Source organism: Melanotaenia boesemani, chromosome 7, assembly GCF_017639745.1.
Source record: "Melanotaenia boesemani isolate fMelBoe1 chromosome 7, fMelBoe1.pri, whole genome shotgun sequence".
NCBI lineage: Eukaryota > Metazoa > Chordata > Actinopteri > Atheriniformes > Melanotaeniidae > Melanotaenia > Melanotaenia boesemani.
This window is the reverse complement of record NC_055688.1, coordinates 5,685,415-5,706,658: the sequence shown is the minus strand read 5'-3', so window position 1 is coordinate 5,706,658 and position 21,244 is coordinate 5,685,415. Positions and strand designations below refer to the sequence as shown.

The 21,244-nt window shown below is 40.0% G+C and overlaps 1 protein-coding gene across 2 annotated transcripts in view; it reads left to right on the top strand.

Annotated features, from left to right (window-relative positions):
* The window catches only part of LOC121643379 (transcription factor COE3-like), a 175,717-nt gene that overhangs the window by 86,787 nt on the left and 67,686 nt on the right, over positions 1-21,244 (top strand). For both annotated transcript variants that reach the window (XM_041990765.1, XM_041990764.1), the window contains exon 7: positions 21,111-21,192. In XM_041990765.1, the coding sequence (XP_041846699.1) occupies positions 21,111-21,192 (82 nt within the window). The remainder of the gene's footprint in view (positions 1-21,110; positions 21,193-21,244) is intronic.

Sequence of the window (21,244 nt, the reverse complement as noted above, 5' to 3'; positions counted from 1 at the left end):
TCTTTTCATTTTTCCTTCAAACACCACAAACTTTCACAAACTAGATTCTTTTTTCTTTTCTGAATACAGAAATGAAGCCGAACAAATTTATTTATATGGGTTCAGTTTCTCAATAATCAGATGATAAATTAGCCCCAAAAGGGTCTGAAAAGTTTTGTAAATGCTAAAACAGATTGACTAACTTGGTGCTCATATGACTGAAAACATGTTATGTATTAAACAGAAAGGCAACAAATGCTAACTTAGTAATTACTTGAAACAGATTGCTAATAAATATAAACACTAACGTGGTTTGAGAAGGAAATGCTGCCTTCAGATGCTAACTTACTGCTAATATGACCAACAGATGAGTAACTTATTAATCTGAAAGCTAATAAATACTGACTTTGTTTAGTTTTTATACACTGACTGTTATAAATATTAATGGTACTGTAATTTGAAAAACAAATAAATGCTGGAACAGATGGATAACAGTTGCTAACTTGGTGCTAATATGACAAAAATGTTACTTATGAAACAGAATGTTAATAAATTCAAACTTATTTATGTATTAAACCGACTACTAATGAAAATAAACAATATGGTTTGAAAAGTTACTAAAGAAAATGTTCCTCATGAAGCAGAATGCTAACTCAGTTATTTGTTAAACAGAATACTATTCAGTATAAACATGGTTAGAAAAATAAATATATGCTGAAACAGATTGCTAACAGATGCTAATTTAGTGCTAATATTACAAAAAAGTTACTTATGAAACAAAATGCTAATAAAAGCTAACTTATGCTAACTTGGTTTGTTAGTCATTATACAGAGTACGAGTAAATGTTAATTCTAACATGTAGAAAAATGCTAATATTTGCTAATTAGTGCTCATTTATTCATCAATCAATTTCTAGTAAATGCTAATACTATCCTATTCAAAAAGGAAATAAATGTTGAAACAGGTGTGCACAAACTCCTTTCTAAATTAAATTTTTATTAAGAAACCTGCATTTTCCTCTCAGATGATTGGACGCTGTCAGATGTGAGTGATTTCCTTACAAATCTACTTACAGCTGAATGGGAATATGAAAAGATGAATGTCGACATTGGGGTGTTTCTCTCTCTACCAGTCGGGAAAATACTTTCAGGAGCATAAATAAGTAAATAAATGAGTAAATAAATTAGAGGATGGCAATGTGATATAATTCAGATTTAAATCTGGAACTGAACTAAGGTCAATTTTGGTGGCAGAGTTTTGAATGAAGTGTACAAAAAAGGGTAGAAGGATTGTTTTCTTGTTGTTTACATTATCTGGATTGTGGACAATGAATACAAGCCGATAGCAGATGTTTTAATACAGTAGATAACTAGTATAGGGTATTCTATTTCTGTCTTGTTCATGATAATCAGTTGTATCACCTCCTGATTTAGCCTTCAGTAAAAGCAGAGGCGGAGGCAGATAACAGGTCTGTGTTCCAGTCACCACTGTTAACTTCCTGCTGTCAAACATGGTGCAGAAGATGCTAACGGCAGCTCCACACCTTAAAGATTTATTTCCATTTCTCTTAAAGGCAGATATTGACCTTTTGTAGCACAAAATGAGCCATTCCTCTGCTGTAAGTGTCTGCTGTGCTGTTCCTCAGGAGGAGGTCCATTATCTTTTGTTTAGGAGCTTTATGACAGAGCAGAAGCAGCTCCACATCCTCCCTGAGAAAACCATTCAGAAACAAAGAGGATTCAGGAACCTGCAGGACGAGCCCGTTCTGCCCTCGTTTCCTCCCCTGAAAGCCGCCTCGGCCGGCCGAGTGCGGCCCAAGGTCAGGCCAGATGGTGCGGCTGGCTTCACCTTGCTGCTGACCGCTGGTCCCAGCGCAGCAGACTGGAGCCGCCGCCAAACAGATGGAGAATAGCGGTGAGCTTTAAAACCCTGAAACGTGCAGAGATTCAGCAGATGAAAATACTCCCCCCCTCCTAAGGAAAAAAAAATCCACTTTTCTATGAGCTGTTTGTGCCAATTAGGTGAATGTGTCTTTACTGGTTCATTTGGATGTGAGTGTGTTTAATTTGGCCGCTCGGCCTGATGTGCTTTCAGTGTCGACTTCAAAGCTGTGTAAATTACATTCACTTTGTAAGGCTTGCATCATTATTCCTGCTCTTTATCAGCAGCCCATCAGCAGTGTGCCTCTGTGTTTACCGTCTTATAGTCTTATTACCCCCCCTTCATATAAACTGTATCATTAATATAATACACACTAAAATATGACTTTGTGGTTCCAACTGGAAGCAGACATTTTAACCAAATTTCTTTTAAGTGTTTAAATGATCAGTTTCAGTAAAAGTGTCCCTCCTCAGCTCCCATCCATGTTATTAACAGTAGCTGTCAGGCTGTAAATGTTCAAATACGACAGTTTCATTTCCTTTTTCACACACATCAGAGTTTTTACTTTGATATTTAAAATTTTATTTAAAAATAAATAGGAAGATCATTCTATAAAGTTTAAGGTTTGTTTTTTGTTGTACACAGTAATACCACACACACACACACACACACACACACACACACACACACACACATATATATATATATATATATATATATATATATATATACATGCTTTTGATAAATCCAATTTTCATCCTTTAATGCATCACATTTTTTGTAAACTGAAGTAAAACTGTAAATAAGATTTATTAATTTTTTTGAAAGGACTTAATGGACATATGATGTTAGCATAACAGCCAATTTGCATCTGTTGTCTCAGGTCACAGACAACTGCAACAATACATATAATTCAAGGTACAGACAAACAATAAAGTGTAAACCAGTCATAAAGTAGTTAAAGTGCATATTTCAAGTGCATGAGGTTAGTGTAGTAAAAACAAAAACAAGATAAAACACAATCACTTACCATTCACTCCCACTGGATGATGACGGAGTTTTTTCATACAGAAAAATATAAAGACAATTAATAGATAGATGGAAATTTTGTATATTTTTTAAAGCAACTGGAAAATATTATTTTAGATAAACAAAGCCCTTTTCTTTCTCTTTTTCTAACTGGCATTGCCAGACGTCAAGTCATGGCTGAAAGAAGTAAATGAAGTAACAACTTAGGGACCATTTTGATGTTTAGTGTTAATAAAGTTTTCATGATTTGAATTAAAACCTCTCCACAGCTGAAATTCCCGACTGACTTTCCTCTTGTTTAGGGATTCAGTGTTGGTAATTAGTGAGTCTCTGAAGTTTCCTGGACCTGTTTATGTGACACTCAGCAACATTTTATCCCCCTTCACTTCCTGAGTCGAGGCAGCAGCTGGAAAGGTTAAAGTGGCATGAAGAGATATTGAAATGAAATGGTTGGAAGGCAAGCCCCAGGCATTTATTCAAATGGCCAAGTTTTTTTTTCTTTTCCCTTAATTTTGGTTCAATAAAGCTGGATGTTCAGCCATCAGCAGTCAGACACCTAATTAAATACCTCAGTGGCTGTACGAGCTGCGTGAAGCCTGTTTGGAATAGTAATGTGTGTAAAGAGAAACGTTTGTCAGGTTTATAAGTAAGAGGTAAATCTGTGCTGCGCCTCTGACTTCTGATCACATAAACTAAAGAAAGATGTTTGTCTTTAAACTCAGCACATCAGCACCATTACTGACGGATGGGAAACTAGGATTCCAGGTGATGTGATGAGAGAAACTATACTGGTGCTCCTACTATGTGTTAGTAGTTATAGCAGCTGTAAACACACATATTTACAAGCTGTCAACAGTTCTTAGTATAGCAGCACTAGTAGCATAGAAACTGACAAGGTAGCATATTTCAATGTAGAGTTTTAAGAAATAATTAAATCACATACCACAAAACAATTTGACTTCCAAAGTCTGCTTCTAACTGGCCACTTCATCGTTAACGAAGTCTAAATAAGTATGCAAACAATGAGTTGACAATATAACATAACACATAATATATAATAAAATAGTTACCTAAAAATTAAACCGTGTTCTAAGTTAAGCTAATTAGCTAAAACAAAAATTAAATTATGAAATGCTTAACTGTCAAATTAAATTATTTTACATTTCTCAACTGGGATATAAACAAATAAGTTGAAAAGTGAAGCTGCAGCAACAGTAGCTAACCCCACTGTGTGTAAAATAGAAGTGGCAAAGCTTTACCAGTAAAACAGGTTTCCGACAAACGCTAGTTCTGCTAATGGAAGACAGTGTAGCCTACTAACTCAAGTTAATTGCTTCAACTTATACAAAACAAACGAAAAAGTAGTTTATCCAAACTCTAACCACCAAACCATAAAACCAGGCTAAATAAAATTCAAGGCAAGGCCAGTTTATTTAGCACAATTCAATATTAACACTAACAAGTGTAAGTAAATACTGGAAAAGACTGCTAACAGATGCTAACTTGGTAATACTTTGACTCAGAAAATAAGCTAATCAGTAAACGAATTGCAAAAAATGTAAATGCTAACATGGTTAGCTAAAACAGATGCTAACTCAGTGCTAATTTTACAAAAAAAATAGTTGCTCATTAAACAGAATGCTAATAAATGCTAACTTAGCGCTAACTTTGCTTGTTATTCATTAAACAGATTGCTACTAAATGTTTATGCTAACATAGGCTGAAAAGTAAGTAAATATTGGAACAGATTGGTAATATATGCTAACTTGGTGTTAGTTGCGAGCTACTGATAAAACAGAGGACTTAGACTTGGTGCTGTCATAACATGAAATGTGAAAAGTTTCAGGGAAAAAGTTATAAAATAATTTTCCATTGTCTAATCCTAAATGACCTCTGAATATGATTTTAAATTAAATATGAAAACTAAAGTAGGGTCCCTAAATAACCTGCCGCTACATCTCGTTAAAGGTCAAACCTGCTTTAAGTGATGGTTTCTTTCAGCACTTCAGCCTTATTTATAAAAAAACATCTTCCTCTCCAGTTTTATGATTCATTTAACGATTTCAGCTCATGCTTGCCTGAGCAGTAAATTGTTAACATGTACAACATGATTTAATTATTTCCCCACAGTAAAACCAAACATACACACTACCGATTTTAATTAATATTTTAGAATGGTAAAACATGTTTTCTTCCTGTTTCTTTTGTTGGTTTCTTTGTCATTTTAGGCAGATGCAGTCATTATCAGGCTCTTCAAAGCCTGTTAGCCTTTCTAAAAATTCTTCTGCAGCTGTTTTTCATCTTGTTGTAGTAATTTTCCATGAATTATGTCAGATCTTTACGCACTTGTTTTATGTTTTTAACAGTTGTTTTTTTTACCAGCTGAGACTCCATGTCTGATTTTTTTTTTCCCCTTTGTAAATGTACGGTTTGTTTTATCGCGTTTGTGGGGGCATCACAGCTCTGCCAGATACTCATTATGCTTTACAGGTGTATGTTTCACATCTAGCTGAAGGTCGGGTTTGAAGACTGGTCTGGTCTGAGAACTCTCTGATGGCCCAGCTGGTGTGATCCCATCAACTAAGTGGTCTACAGTGCTGGTTCTAGCAGATGTTGGGTGTCCCTTTGAGGTTTTGTTATTATTTCCCATCTCTTTCTTGTTGTGTATTTATCCATCTGTTCTCAGTCCCTTTTTTGAGAGTTTGTTTTTTATTTTAGATTTTTTTTAAGAATTAATGAACTTATGTCATTGATTTCCAACCTTAGCCCTGGTGTCCTCTAGGGCCCGTGGACCTGTGCCCCTCAGGCCTGTTCAGTAATTCTTCCATGGCTGCTGATAAACTTTGACGGTGTTACTTGCTTGTTTGCAGCTCTGCATAATGAGAGTGAGCAGGAAGAGGTGGTCGGGGGTTTTCAGGTCAGAAGGAAGTCTGCAGGTCATGAACTAATCGAGCCGTTACGTCTGGAAGCGCCGTCAGTCTGTTTTCCCTGCAGATCGGCCTCAGCTCAGCTCCTCACATCCCTACTTGTTGTGAGTTTGAGTTGTTTTGATAATGTGCTCTTTGATATTCAGAGGTCTGACCTTGATTTTCGGAGGCTTTAACAAGAGCTCTGCTGCTAAATTCATCTGCCTTGCATCGGCCGCCGACGTGCCTTTGAGCCAAGATATATTTAACGGAGTTCGTGTCAATCCTCATGCGTCTGAAATGTCAAACTTTTCAGGAAAGAAATGAGTCCAGTTTTTAGGTTTTTACCTTCAGGCGGTTTGAGTTGATCTGCTGGGTTTTAGGAGGATTTCATCAGGCTCGAAGCTGAAGGATCTTCAGTGTCCTGAGAGGATAAAGAAATCCTTCAGTTCAGCATGAAAAACCTGCAACACGGCTGCGATGAGGATTTCTCATGACAGCAGTAAAATCACAGCTTCTACTGGATTTAAACAGATACCTGGAATTATAATTTATAACGGCAAAAAACAAAATAAATAAATTGTGGGACATGAAATCTCCGACTATGTGTTTAACATTTTAGTTTGTGATGAAAACTTTAAGTTTTAGTTTTAGAGTTGGAGGTGTGTTGTAAGGACTTGAGTAGTGTAAACGTGTAATAACTGACAGGTTGATTAGTTTCAGTCCTAGAGAGCTGGGCCCTTTTTATTAAACCGTTTACACCATTATGGTCCCCTAGATTTTAAACAAAGAAAATTCAGCCCTAGAAAAACTTTTTTTTAAAAGTCTGAAAAAAGAGAGAAAAAAGTGGACTAAAAACTGACAGTTTAATGTAGCATATGTCCATTTTTGTGTCAGATTAGCAAAGTTCATCATTTCAGCCATAAAAACCAACACTCTGGGGAAAGAAACGTGCACTCTGACAGCTGTGGAAAACTCCACTGCCTCATCTTTAAGCTGCTAACATTTCAGCTGAATTAAGCTAACATTAACATAACAGTGTTTTGCTCCTGGAACTCCCTAGAAGAACCTTGAAGGTGGCCTGGTGTTGGCTGGAATCCAGTTTAATAAGCCCTAATTATCTCAGCATATTTAACAGGACAAAGTGCAGGTAAATGTTTAAATCTGCAGAGTGATTTTTTTTTTTTAATTTAGCCGTGCAGATGTCTCGGTGTGCTGCCTAGAGGGAGACGACTGTTTCCAGATTCCTCCAGGTTCTTTCCAGGCTCCTCCAGGGTGTTTCCAGGCTTCTCCAGGTTGTTTCCAGACACCGTGACTGTTGAGGTAGTCTCTTGGTGTTTGTCTGGTGGCAGCTGTTAGCCTGATGCTCCCTCTGACTCACAATATGCTGCCAAGCTGTCCACACAGTCTACTCTTCATCACTACAACTCCCATAATCCCCTGGGGCTGCAGTTCTTCTGGGTGGCTGAATTTATGAAACTGGAACAGAAAAGCTGAATCCTACGTTTGTGTTTCAGACGTTTGCTGGTTTACTGTCAGTCTGAGGAAACCTGAGGGATCTCAGGGGACTTCTGGTGTTGTTTTCTCTCTTTTTTTGTAATGTCTCGTTGAATATCAGAGCAGAATCTGAAGTTTTACAGCCTCATCAGATATGGAGCTGAACTACAGCAAGCAGCAGGTAATTTATAAAATCCCATCTGAAGATTAACATCATGCAAACTTTATTTTCAATGTGGAAAATCTTTGTTTTTCCTCAAAAAAAAAAAAAAAAAAAATCTGTTTTAATCTGTATTTTTAAAGAGTTTTCGAAAATTATTTTAGTCTTTAATGATTATTTATTCTGTTACAGTTTTGAGCAGATAATTCTATTTTAGTTCATTTCTAATCTTTATTTGGTATATTTCTTGCTTTTTTAATGTAGTTGTCACAGTTTTTTCTTACAGGAACATTTTCTTTAAATTGCACTATATCCTTTAATTTTAACATTTTTTTCATGTTTTTTATTTTTTCACTTGGAATTTTTACCCTTTTTTGCAATGTTTTTAAACATGTGTGTTTTTTAAATTATGCTTCCCTCATGCACACTATTGTGCAATTGCTTTGGTGGAATCGTTATTTAGCAGGACTCATGAGGTTCTAACAGCATCATGGGAAATGTAGGCTCCAGTGTTCTGCTGTGAACATCTGATTTCTATTTTGAATTTGTTACAGTAGCAGGTGTGTGTGTGTGTGTGTGCAGGTTTAATCTGTGATCAGATGTTACGTGTAGAGTGTGTGTTAAACAGGACAACATGAATGTGTTTTTCTTTAAAATTTTTCGCTCACAGCCCTAATGTCTAACACACACACACACACGCACGCACACGTCATCACATAAATGATTTTTCTATCTCAGGTTACCCCTCGGCTGTATTTTGACTGCGTTGTCATGACGATGAGCACGCTTTCTGTGGAAGTGTGTGTACTGGTTGGTCTGAGACATTGTCCTGGAGATGAATGTAAACTGTGAATGAGTTAAGGTGAATAAAGTTTTTTTCGAGGCTGGTTTTAGTTTAAAGTTTGCTTCAGGTTTCCGGCAGTGACGTTTTCTGAGGGATGAAAACACGACAGTTTGTGCGACAGATGTTATTCTGGCCTGACCTGATCTAAGATGTGTTGCTCTCTGCTTTACTCTCCGTCTCTCTCAAGCATATGAAATAATTATGGGATGTTCTGTTGAACCGTGTGCCCCAGGAACGCAGCGCATTTAAACATTCACACACACACAGATACACACTCTCACCTCCAGCAAGCAGGAAGAATCTGTATCGCGTTCATGTTCAAACATCTCCGCCGTGTTCCCGTCAGATCCAACATGGCTGCTGACGCTTTATTCGGGCTCCTGAAAACTTGCTGTTGAACAGAAATAACAGATGTAAAAAATGAGTTCCTCTCCATGATCCAGCAGTTTGGTTTCTGCAGCTCTCTGAAGGCCCCACCACAGCATCTCAGTCAGGTTGAGGTCTGGACTTTCACTGGATCATGCCATTCTTCTCTTTTCCAGTCATTCTGTTGTAGATCTACAGCTGTTTGCTTTCACATCTGACTCTAGAATACTTTGGTATCCAGAGAAGTTCATGGTCCACTCAGTGACTGTAAGCTGCCCAGATCACCATCCCTCCACCACCGTGCTGACAGCTGGTATGAGCAGTTCATGCTGATATGCTGTGTTTGGGTTTTTTTGTGCATTTTGACCAAACATCTCCACGTTGGTCTGGTCTGTCTAGAGGACATTGTTCCAGACATCTTGTGGTTTGTTCAGATGCAGCTTTACAAACCTAAGCCATGCTGCCATGTTCTTTTTAAAGGGAAGAGACTTTCTCCTGCAACCCTTCCAAACAAGATAAACTGGTTCAGTCTTTTTCTAACTGGACTTTAATGAACATTAACATTTAACATGCTAAATGAGGCCTGGAGAGTCTGAGATGTACTGTAGCTCTTTAAGTGTTACTGTCTTAAATGTTTTCCATTTGTGAATAATCTTTCTGTCTGTAAAATGATGGACTCCAAATGTTTTTAAATAACCTTATAAACTTTTGCAGATTGACGGACAACAAAAGCTGCCTCTCTTAGATCCTTGCTGATGTCTTTCCTCCTTGACATCAGGTTAACAGCAGTACTAATGACCAAAACTTTGATTTGTCTCTTAACTTTCTGATCACATTCAGACATCCAAACAGCAGGGGGCGCTGCAGCCTGATTTGAATGTTTTTTACTTTTTTTTATGGATTTGGTGTTGGATTATTTTTAGGGGCAGTAAAGTTCCTTCTACTCATAGAGAAAGAGAAGGCGCAGCCCCGTCATTAAGATAAAGACTGTGAATGATTTGGATTGATCAGCTTTACATATTTAACTTGATGTCCTCTCTTGGTGGTCTTTTTATTCTCGGGGATGAAAACGAGATGATCCGCGGCGCCTCTGGATGAAAAACTGCAGCTCTCAATATCTCAGATGGAACAAATGAATTGCACGAAGCTCTTTTAGCAGAATAAACTACTTTTGCACGTCAAGACTAAGTCTGGGGAATAAGGGACGAAGGACCTAATGTGTTGTGACAATAGACTGTGTGTGTGTGTGTGTATGTGTGTGTGTGTGAGAGAGAGAGAAAGAGAGATAGAGGCAGATCTGATCCAGACACTGTTTTAGTGCCTCATCAAATATTTAGTTTGATTGTACATGGTCCTGTAATTGCCATCTTGGCTTGTGAATTATTGATAGTGTGTAGCAGAGCCAAGGAGAGCCCTCACCCCCTCACACACACACACACACACACACACACGGTGGTGCTGAGGCTGGTGAATCATCATGTGATGGTGATGCTCTTGTTTCATATCCTAATTAGCTGCAGAGGAGCATCATCTGAGCTCCTCAGTAATTATTTCAACAACACGGCAGAGTCAATATTAGACTTTACTCAACCTCCTAATGAGGCCACCCTCCTCCTCCTCCTCCTCCTCCTCCTGCTTCTTCTTCTGCTTCTTCTGATGTTTTTGTAGCGCTAACTGTGAGCTTGTTTTTCTTTTTTCCTCCCCTCGCTGTTGTCTCTCCGCTGTAGATCCTCCACGGTTCGTTCGTTAGCAGCAAACAGATGAGATGTGACGGCGAGGCGGTTAGCGGGTTAACCAGGACGGATCGTTTGTTGGAGCCGCGGCGGCCTCGGCTCGCCACGCTCGCTTTGTGCTTCGTTTCAGTTTTGTCACCTGTGAGATGAGTCAGTGGTGCCGATGGTGGTGGCGTGCTAGTTCGGGCTCGCCGGGCGGGCAGGTGGTAAACGTGGGGTGGCTCCTCACGCGGGGAGAGGATCACACTGTGAGGGCGAGCGGCGGCAGATCAGCAACGCGGCAGCTTTTAAAAATACTCCTGCTGAAATATTGATTTTTTTTTTTGCTGCTTTTTCTTTCTTGCCTAACATAATAAGTGAGAGACTCCAGGGAGTGCACGTGTGTGTGCATGTGTGTACATGCTTGTGTGTTCATTAGGGTCTTGTAATCTGAGCCCCACGTAATTGCTTCCCATAGTGCACTGGGTGTGGTTGGGTTGACATCATGGAGAGTGGCCGGTGAAAATGCTGAAGTCAGACCAATGTGCCCCCCACCCCATTCACTTACTCACTCACACACACACACACACACACACACACACACACACACACACACACACACACACACACACACACACACACACACACACACACACACACCCGATGTGAGCTAAATTAGCTCTAAAGTTGCTCCACTGGAACAATTACAGCCGCCGCCGTCGTGTTTCTGCTTTTCAGAATGAAATCCTCTGCGGCTCAGCAGGAAGCCTCCCAGCTCCCGTTCATTCAAACATGCAGGATAACTGAGCTGGCCCCAGGGCCACGAAAGGCCGCTGAGAGCCACCGAGGGTCGGGAGGAGTCCAAATCCGTCTGAAGAAACAGTTCCTGGCAGTTAAAGTACAATGAGGAACAAATTACCCAAAATAATGACTGTTAAGAGAAGGAAAAATATCCCACTCATTTATGTTAAAACTATTTAAGATGTTTGTTCCTTTATAGTAACTTCTCATGTAAAAATGACTTTAAATGAGAAACTAAAAGTGGTAATAATTTAATTTTTTTTACTTAATTAGGATATAACTCCCAATTCCCAAAAAGTTGTGAGACTGTGTAAAATGCAAATAAAAACAGAATATAATGGTTTCATAGAAAATATGAGCTAATTTTGAATCTGACGGCAGCAACATGTCTGTTAAAAGTCGAAACAGGAGCAACAAAAGACTGGAAAAGTAATGGGCACAAATCACAAACAACTGGAGGAGCATTTGACAGCTAATTAGATTGACAGGTCAGTAACATGACTGGGTATAAATGGAGCATTTCAGAGAGGCAGAGTCTCAGATGTAAAGATTGGTGATGGGATATTTGGCTCTTTTGGCTCCTAAACGGCTCTTAATTTAGCATCTCTTTTAGCACACTATTTTACCTTAACGTCTCAAAAATTAATGAATCGTGCATTGAAAATCCTTTTGTGTTCAGCATTTTTACGAGAAGCCTTTCCATTGCCTCCTTTTGTGCATTTATTCTGATACCAAATCACTTACTTTTGTTTAATATTTCAATTAAACTCTGATATTGCACAAATGAATAAAAAACAGCAAACAATTCCCAAAACAGAGCGAGAACCAAATGTTCTCAGTGCAGGTTGGCATTCAGAAAAATACGATGCCTCATCTTGGATGGGTGGATCCAGTTTCTCCCCTCTGTGAGTAGGGTTTGATGTCTCAATGATCCTATATCCTCACATGTGATTGGCTGCCTGTCCATGCGGGTCAATCCAAACAAAGCAGCGCCTTGGGCAGAGCTGGGCTGAGCACTGAGAGCTAAGCACACAGCAAAAGGAAAAAAAACTGGGAGCCGGCTCTTCTGATTCAAAGCATCGGCTTTCAGAGCCGGCTCTTTCGCGCATGGCACATCACTAGCAAAGATGGAGGGAGGTTCACCAGTCTGCAACAAACTGGGTCTAAAAATTGTGGAAAGAAGTCAAATTAAAGTAAAAAAATATATAAAAAGTAAAAGACTTGGAAGATCCCACCATCTACATTTTGTAATATGAAAAGATTCAGAAACTACTTTTTAAAACATTCTATCTATCTATCTATCTATCTATCTATCTGTCTATCTGTCTATCTGTCTGTCTGTCTGTCTGTCTGTCTGTCTGTCTGTCTGTCTGTCTGTCTATCTTTTTAGCACATTTTTTTTCAGCTTCATCATCACAGCAAAGAGTTGTGTTTCTGAGTTGGATTTTATTTAGGATTGTTTAGAAATAATTTAATTTCTTGTAATCCATTAAAATCCAGCTGGTTTGTTAAGAACTGACAACAGAATACAAGTTTTAGTTGAAACACGAGGGCTCGTCTGGTTGTTTCATTGTTTTTGTCTAAACATAACAAGGGCTGGGAGTTCTGCTGAGTCAGGTAAAACATGAAGCAGTAGAAATTTAAACTTTAGACAAGCAGCAGATGTGGAGTCAGATCGGGAACAGGATCCGCTACAGACTAACTTGGTTCATCCCAGAACATCCATCTTCATCTGTACAGACGAGCAGACAGGCGTATTCAGATCCAGGTCTCTTGAACTCGGTTCTGTTTGTGCTGAAGTTGTTTGGTGTGTTTTTTACAGTGTGATTCAGCAGTTTCTGATGGTTCTGACAGAACTGCAACCGAACAGGATGTCCTTGATTGTTGAATGAAGTGTAGCAATGAGTAATTTTCCCTACACTTTGCCTGGCAGGCAGCAGCAGTGGTTCTGATCCGCACTCTCAGCGTGTCCAGCTGTAATTGATCGTGGATCGGTGTAATGAGGTGACAGCTTACACCGGCAGACTCCGGCTCCCTCATTATCCTTCCCTCCTTCTTTAGGAGCCACAGAAGAAGAGGAGGAAGAGGGGAGGAAGGTTCTGGTCCAGATAATGATGGAGCTCCAGCTTTATTATTTATGATGTTTTCAATGTGCTCCTCAGCTGCCTCCTCCAGTCTCTCCTCCTTTCTTTCTTTAAAATCTTTATGATGATTAGACTTTTGTTTTTCCGAAACCCGATGAAACTTACGTCTGACTGGTACCGGCCACCATCCAGTCCCGGAGCTTGGAACTCTCATACCTCTCATACCTCTTTTCCAGAGGGCTGGTTCAAGTGCTGGCTAGGAGCCAGTGCCTGACTTAGCACCAGTTCTTTGGCTTTCCATGGACTAACCACCAGCTCCTGGCTCTCAAACTGGTTCTTAAAAGGCACCAACTCTTTGCTTGGCCAGAGTGAAGAACTGCATCACATTAGTTGTGTTTCCATTACAGTATTTTGCAAAATAAAAGTGATATTTCTAACATTTCGATAAAGTGCAATTGCGATTTGCAGGTGTTTCCATTGAACAGCGTTTAGCGCATCAGCCGTTGTTCTTGTAAAATCCTGTCCCGTGAGACTCCGCTTTGAGGAGGATAGAGATTTCTAAATCTTTGTAAAACTCTTGCATTTCGTCGTTTTTTGCTCTAAAGGATGACGATTATATTTTTTCTTTAATTATTTGTAAAAAGATTTCCGTCTCCTCCTGCATCTACTCAGACTGTGGCATCTCTATTTGAAACTAACTGGTCACGTGCCCCGCTACGTCACGTCCCGTGAAGCGTTAATGCGAGAAAAGTGTTTCCATTACACTTTTGCGATATACTACTATATCGACACGTCTGAAAAACCACTTCATTGGGGCGTAGAAACTTTTTAGTGATATTTGAGAGTTTTTTCAAAATGTAGGTTTTTCCATTACCGATTTGTTATTGCAATATTTAGCTTTTGCGCAATTCTAGGGGTAATGGAAACACACCTATTGGTTGCTTCCTCCGGCCTCATCTGTTGATGCAACCAACGGTTAGGGGTGAGGTTACCTGGCTAACAAACGAGTGTTGAAACACAGAGCCACCATCTTACCAGTGAAACAATGGAGTCAAGCAAAGTTGGTCCAGAGAGGAGACCCAGTAGGTGTGTCCCAATTCAGGGTCTGCACACTTCCAAGTGTGGATTTGTCGGCTACATATGTCATTGTGGTGCACCAAGCATTGTCCCAATTCGGAGAATTCGAAGGAGCCTTTGAATCCACCCTACAAATCCGCACTTTGTCTGGCCTCAAATGAAGGCTGCTGGTGATGCATCCTTCGCGGCCTTCAGGGTCACCCAGAATTCATTGGGAACAAAATGGTGGCGAATGAGCAACTGAGCTCAGTAGAGTAGATTTTAGGTTTCAATAAAGTTTTGTTAAAAAAAAAAAAAAAAAAAAAGAGTAGCTACTTTTTTTTTTTTTTTTTTTAAAAAAACTACACTTTAGAAGAAATGTTACAAAACCAAGTACATTAAAAACATGTTTGTTAATCGGTGACATTAAAATTCTGTAGTATTTGGATTTTTAAGGTTTTTTTTTTTTTTTTACCATGGTTGGTGTTAACATTCACTAAAGTGTCCTATGATATACAAACAGTAATTTCAGAGGTTTAAGTGATTCAACGTCCTATGTTGATGCTGTGGGAAATACTTGTTGGCTAGGTAGGCTGTCCCAGTTCAAGAAGCGGATTTCGAAGTGTGCAGACTACGTAGGACACTCTGTAGCCTACGCAGTCTGCACACTGAAGTGTTCTGACCCTGAATTAGGACACAGCTAGTGTTTCCTGGCATCGTGGACATCCTTTAAAATTTTTCACAAACTGGTTCTACTGAAGAACTGTCAACCAGCTAGTAAATAAATTGAAAAACCTGACAGATTATAAGGACCATAAAAGGGAACTGGGATGTAGCAGCAACAGGCAAACCCCCCAAAATAAAAAAAACCCCACATTTTAAATGACTAAATTCTCTTCTTGGATATCGCCTGGCAAACCTATGACTTGAGGCTCATGGTGAGCGAGTCTGCGGTGGGATTAGGGTCAGGTTCATCTTTACTGATCCAGTTACACAATTTGTAGAAAAGTAAAGTTGTGTAAACAAAATATGACGTGCTAGTTATTGCTTGTCATGATTAAAACACTCTATTATAGCTGAACTGACGTCAGTCCCTTCAACATTGTCATGGTCAGGCATTGCTGGAACTGGGGGCTGATCACGGACGTCTGGGAGCTCAAAACTTTCGCCATGCTCCTCAAAAATATTATGGGGTACCCAGCAGGTCAGCACCATTTTCTTGCTCAGCTCCAGCTTTCAGTCATTTCTTTTCAGCAGGGACCTCCATCATCCTTTAACCACCTGAAAGCCATTCGCACAACTGACCGAGCACGGCTCATTCGGTAGTTGTAGTTTCCTTGTTTACGGGAGAATCTACCTGTGTCCGAGAACGGTTTCGTAAGCCACTTTTGCATGAAGTGAGCCGGATCATCTGTGAAGTAATGTCCAACCTCACAGCCAGATATTGTGACCCTACTTTGCTCCAGTAACTGGCCATTGCTGAGACGTTGCAGTAATTTGGCATCATGCACACTCCCTGGAAAGCTGACACACACACACACACACACACATCAGAACAATTGAATGCCATCCTGTCTGGTTGTTTAAGTCCCCGGGATATTTTTCTGGTACAATAAATCGAATATGGCTACATCTTATGTGGCTTATCTATATCTTATATATAGTGACTTCCCCATGGAAGAAGGAATACCACCTTCACCCGAACCTGAGATTTGACTATTGATCATCAGCCAATCATTCCATGAATTAAACCAGGATCTTCCTCCATCTATGCTGTATCAGCTCATGGTTCAGACCATGGATCTGCTTCTCAGTGAAACCCCTACAGATGGTCCACAGCAACCTGAATCAAATTTCTGTATTTGCAGCTGCTGTTTAAACTCAGCCATACAGGTTCTGCTCCTTCTGTACCACTGTGTTCTTCAGGAACGTTGTGTGGTTCTGTCAGATTGTGGATCTGAGCAGGGACGTTCCTCTCTGAAGACTCACACCTCCTCTCCAGCCAGTGGACATCAGTTTATTTTTCAGTGTGAAGGTTTGACTCACTAATTCTCCTGCAAATTGTTAAATCAGGTTAAGGTCATTATACATATTTGGACTTCATGTTGTTGACTGGAATTTTCCGTTCCACCACATCCCAAAGGAGCTCAACTGGGTTGAGATCTGGTGACTGTGGAGGCCGTTGGAGTCCAGTGAATCATTGTCATGTTCTAGAAAGCAGGTGGAGATGATCTGAGCTTTGTGACATGGTGCATTATCCTGCTGGAAGTAGCATCAGAAGATGCTACACTGTGGTCATAAAGGGATGGACATGGTCAGCAACAATACTCAGGTAGGCTGTGGTGGTTAAACCAGGCCATGTTGGAACTAAAGGGCCAAGAAAATATCTCCCACACCATTACATCACCAGCAGCCTGAAACGTTGATCCAAGGCAGGATGGATCCATGTTTTCATGATGTTTTCACTAAATTCTGAGCTAACATCTCAATGTGGAGCTGAAACAGAGACTCATCAGACCAGCAACGTTTCTCCATCTTCTATCGTCCAGTGTTGGTGAGTGTGTGTGAATTGTAGCCTCAGTTTCCTGTTCTTAGCTGACAGGAGGCACCCGGTGTGTCTTCTGCTGCTGTAGCCCATCTGCTTCAAGGCTGGACATGTTGTGTGTTCAGAGATGCTGTTCTGTAGATCTTGGTTGGAACCAGTGCTTATTGAACTTCCTGTTGTCTTTCTATCATCTCCAACCAGTCTGTCCATTCTTCTCTGACCTCTGACATCAACAAGACGTTCTGGTCCAGACAACTGCTGCTCACTGGATATTTTCTCTTCTTCAGACCATTCTCTGGAAACCCTAGAGATGGCTGTGTGTGAAAATCCCAGTAAATACTCAGACCAACAGCCATGCCACGTTCAAAGTCACTTTGTCTCCTTTCTTCCTCGTTCTGATGCTCAGATTGAACTTCAGAAAGTCGTCTTCACCGTGTCTACATGACTAGATGCTGACATGTGATTGGCTGACTAACAAGCAGGTCGACCTAAACGAGTGAACTCTGAGGCCCTGATCTATTAACGCTTTGCGTGTACTAAAACAGGTGCAGACGGCTTTGCTCCGCTAAAATCGGCCCAAGCTTATCTATCAAAGCCGCAAACATGGAACTGCGTCAGTTATCCTGGCAAAACTGCGCCGCTCTCCACTTTGCGTTTCTGAAGCTACTGCATATGCATTATGGGCGTTCCGGCCAGAAAGTGCACATTAGTGGGAGGAGACTATGCAAATCAATCTGGTTTGCGCAGCAGTGGGATTCATGTAGCCCGCAAATAGTTTGCGGTGTTTATGTTTGCTCTAAAAATAGCGTTTCTGAAAAGCAGGTGCTAATTGGCACAACAGTATACGCGCAATGGCTGCAGTAATAATTTTGAGGAGGCACAGACACCATGAAAGGCGACTAAGATAATGCATTTTTTTCTATTATATTAATATATTTAGAATGCCAGAGAAGAGGATTGTGGAGACGATCCAGCGTTGCAATATTAGAATTGCTGGATAAGTTTAAAGACTTTATCATGCCTGTCTTTTATTATTATTATTATTATTATTATTATTATTATTATTATTATTATTATTATTATTTCTTTATAGCTTTTAAACCTTTATTATTTCTTATTTGTTCCTTGCATGTTTTTATATGTACAATACCTTGGTTCCTAAAGGTTGTTGTTAGTGTGCCTTATAAATAAATTGAACTTGAATATGAAACTATATTGCAGCATTTCTGGTGACATTTAGATTTTTTTCCTCGACTTCCGCAATATTTTTATTTGTCTCCTTTATTTGTCTCAACTTCTATCGGATAAAAGTTAATTTTGCGTTTGCGGTTTCCTTGCTCTCCAGAACCTTACATGACAGAGCAAACAGCGCCGCTAAATCCTCATTTAAATACTGCTGTTTGCTCCGCAAATGATAACAGGAGCAGTCTTAATAGATCAGGCGCTAATCGTAGAAACATAACCAGAGCAAAACTGCGCAGCAAATGTTAAATAGCGCAGCAGTTTTGCCCTCGTCATAACTCAGCCCCTGAGTGTTTTATTGGATCTTCAACAGTGTAACGAGGATTTTGATGATTTTTTTTAATGATTTTATTTTTTTCACTTTAAACATTTTTTTTTTAAAGCACACGTTTTTATTTTTCTGATTTTGGTATTTAATGTGATCGTGGTTTAAAGATTAATCCAGTTTAAAAATAAAAATCTGTCTGATCAACAATATTCAGGTCAGAACTGGAATATTGTTGCCAGTATGTGTGTTTTATTGTGTGTGTATGTGTACATGTGCGTGCCTGTGTGTGTGTTTGGGTGTTTGAATCTGTGTGTATATGAGTGTGTGAGCCCCTAGTCTCGTCTCCAGCTGCGTTTTAATTCAATCTGTATTGATCCATATCAGCTCTCTGAAGGACTCGGTATCATCTGAATGGAGCTCCATATTATTCTGTTCGCTGCCATAAAGGGCATTAGAGCCTCCAGAGCAGCAGATCAGCTTTCAGTCGATACACACACACACCGCCCACCTCTCTGTCCTCTGTGTCTCTGTAAAGGCTCAGTTCGCCAAATTATTTAAAAAAAACAAAGAATAAAACACAGCGAGGTCGATTTTATGATTTCAGACGAACTTTCAAACATTCAGAAACACAAGCACACACGTTAACGCTGCAGCAGAGATTTTAAATGTCTCTACCTCAGAGCAAAATAAGCATTTCCAACCAAAAGTCTGAAATGAAAACTGTCAGATGAAAAAGTCAGTACATCAGAATAATTCTTACTTTTTCAGATTTTCCTCTCAGAGTAGGGCTAAATTAAAGGGATTCTTAAATCTGGATTTAGAGCTGGAAATAAATATAGTGTTAAACTGGAACTTAAAAAAGATTTTAAGTTTTATTGTATGGTTGTTTTTTAAATAAAAAGACCAAAGTGTTTAAATATAAACACATCTAATAATATAAATATGAAAATAAACAGTTTGAAAATGTAAAAGTTAAAATGCTTTTTTTAAACTGTGAAATCCATCAATTCCTCTTCTTGATTCAGTCTTCCATCCTGAGCTGCATGAGGAGACATTGGAAAGAAAAAAATCCACCAGAACCAGGAAGAGCTGCACTTCACCTGGTCCTGTGGGGGGTGGGGGGTCAGGAACGGGGACTAAACAAGCAGCATAACTCTAAGCAGGGATTCCTGCTGAGAAAGAAGAAGAGAAACACAAATTAATGACAATAACAGATGTTTCTATGTGGAGAGTAAAGAGAGCAGAGAGGAGTGCAGTGCATCATGGGACATCTCCCAGCAGCCTCGGCCTATAGCAGCAGAACTAAAGGGATGGATCAGGGTCACCAAGCCAGACCCACTATAAGATTTATCAGGAAGGAAAGTTTGAAGATGATCTTAAAGGGAGAGGAGGTATCTGGTTCCACAGAGAGGTCTGATTACTGAAGGTTCTGCCTCCTGTTCTACTTTTAGACCCTTTAGGAGCCGTAAGTACACCTGCAGTCTGGGAGTGAAGTTGGAAAAATCTGGAACTCTGAGATCTTTAAGATCTAATGGAGCTTGGTCACTTAAGAGTTTTATGTGAGGAGAAGAACTTTAAATACTCTTTTGGATTTAACAGGAAGCCGATGAAGTGAAGATAAAACTGGAGGAATATGATCTCTGCAGGGAAACGCAGTGACATTTATTGTATAAATCTCAAATTTAAGTGGTTTTAGGCCTGAAAATGTTTAATTAATTAGTGAAAATCTTGGGTTCATATTCAGTGATCTGTGTAGAAACATTTCCTGGAATTCCAGCAGTTTTAACTGGTGTATTTGTGGGATTTTGGGAAAACTGAAGAATTGAGTTTGAATGCAGCCCTGTGAGGTAGAAAGGTTTTTAAATCTATTCTTTCTGTCTTATTAAGGTGGAAATCGATGGCGACCTCACTGAGGCCCCATCTGTATCCACCCTCCTCCTTCTCCTCCTCTTCTTCCTCCTGAACTCCCAGCATGCCTTACTATAGCAGGAGGAGGAGGAGGAGGAGGAAGGGCTGGTGTTGAGTAGAGGTTATCCCCTGGTTAATGTGACATGTCTGTCTGCGACCTTGCCGCTTGTTAACTGCCCGGATTATTATTGTGATAATGTGGCAATTAAAAGGGAAGCGCTCCATCAGAACAGGAGGGGGGATCCTGGGAGGGGTGAGGAGTGGGGGGGGGGTTATGGTCCGAGGAGATGAATGTGTGCAGATTACATTGCAGTGGGAAATGCATTAGGGTGGCAATCCATCCTGACCCGCCTCTCTCCTCTGAAGCTGCTGGTTATTACCACCCGTCCTCATTGATATCCATTCCCAATCAATACTCCTCTGCTGCCATGGCAACGAGCGTAAATCATCACATGCAAGCAGGAGGGAAAATCAAAAGGCGACTGTTAATGAGACGCTCTAAGTCTGCAGGAGAAGGATCAGATCATCAGATCCAACACCGACAGGAGGCGTCCATCGGTGGCTCTGTCTGCCACTTCCTGTTAAAGATGGAGGACGTTGGTTCACATTTATCTCATCCAGAATATTGATACACCAAACCTGCCCCCTTTATTTATTTATTTTTTAAAAACCCTGATAAAAATTTCTTTGTGTTGGTGAAAACTGAACCCGGCTTCACAGTTTCTTCTGATCCCGGATCCGTTCTGGATCGGCTGTTCGAAGTTCTAAGTGTTTTGTTGATCTGAAACGTTCTTCTAGGCTCATCTTGTCCATCTTCTGATTTTCTTCCAGATTCTTCCTGAAGTTCTTCCTCAAGTGCAATCAGAATTGTTTGAAAAATGCAGGAAACCCAAGAGACATGAGAAGGTTTCAGGTAAGAACCCGAACTGCTGTACATCTTTATTCAGCCTCCAAAACCAGCTGCT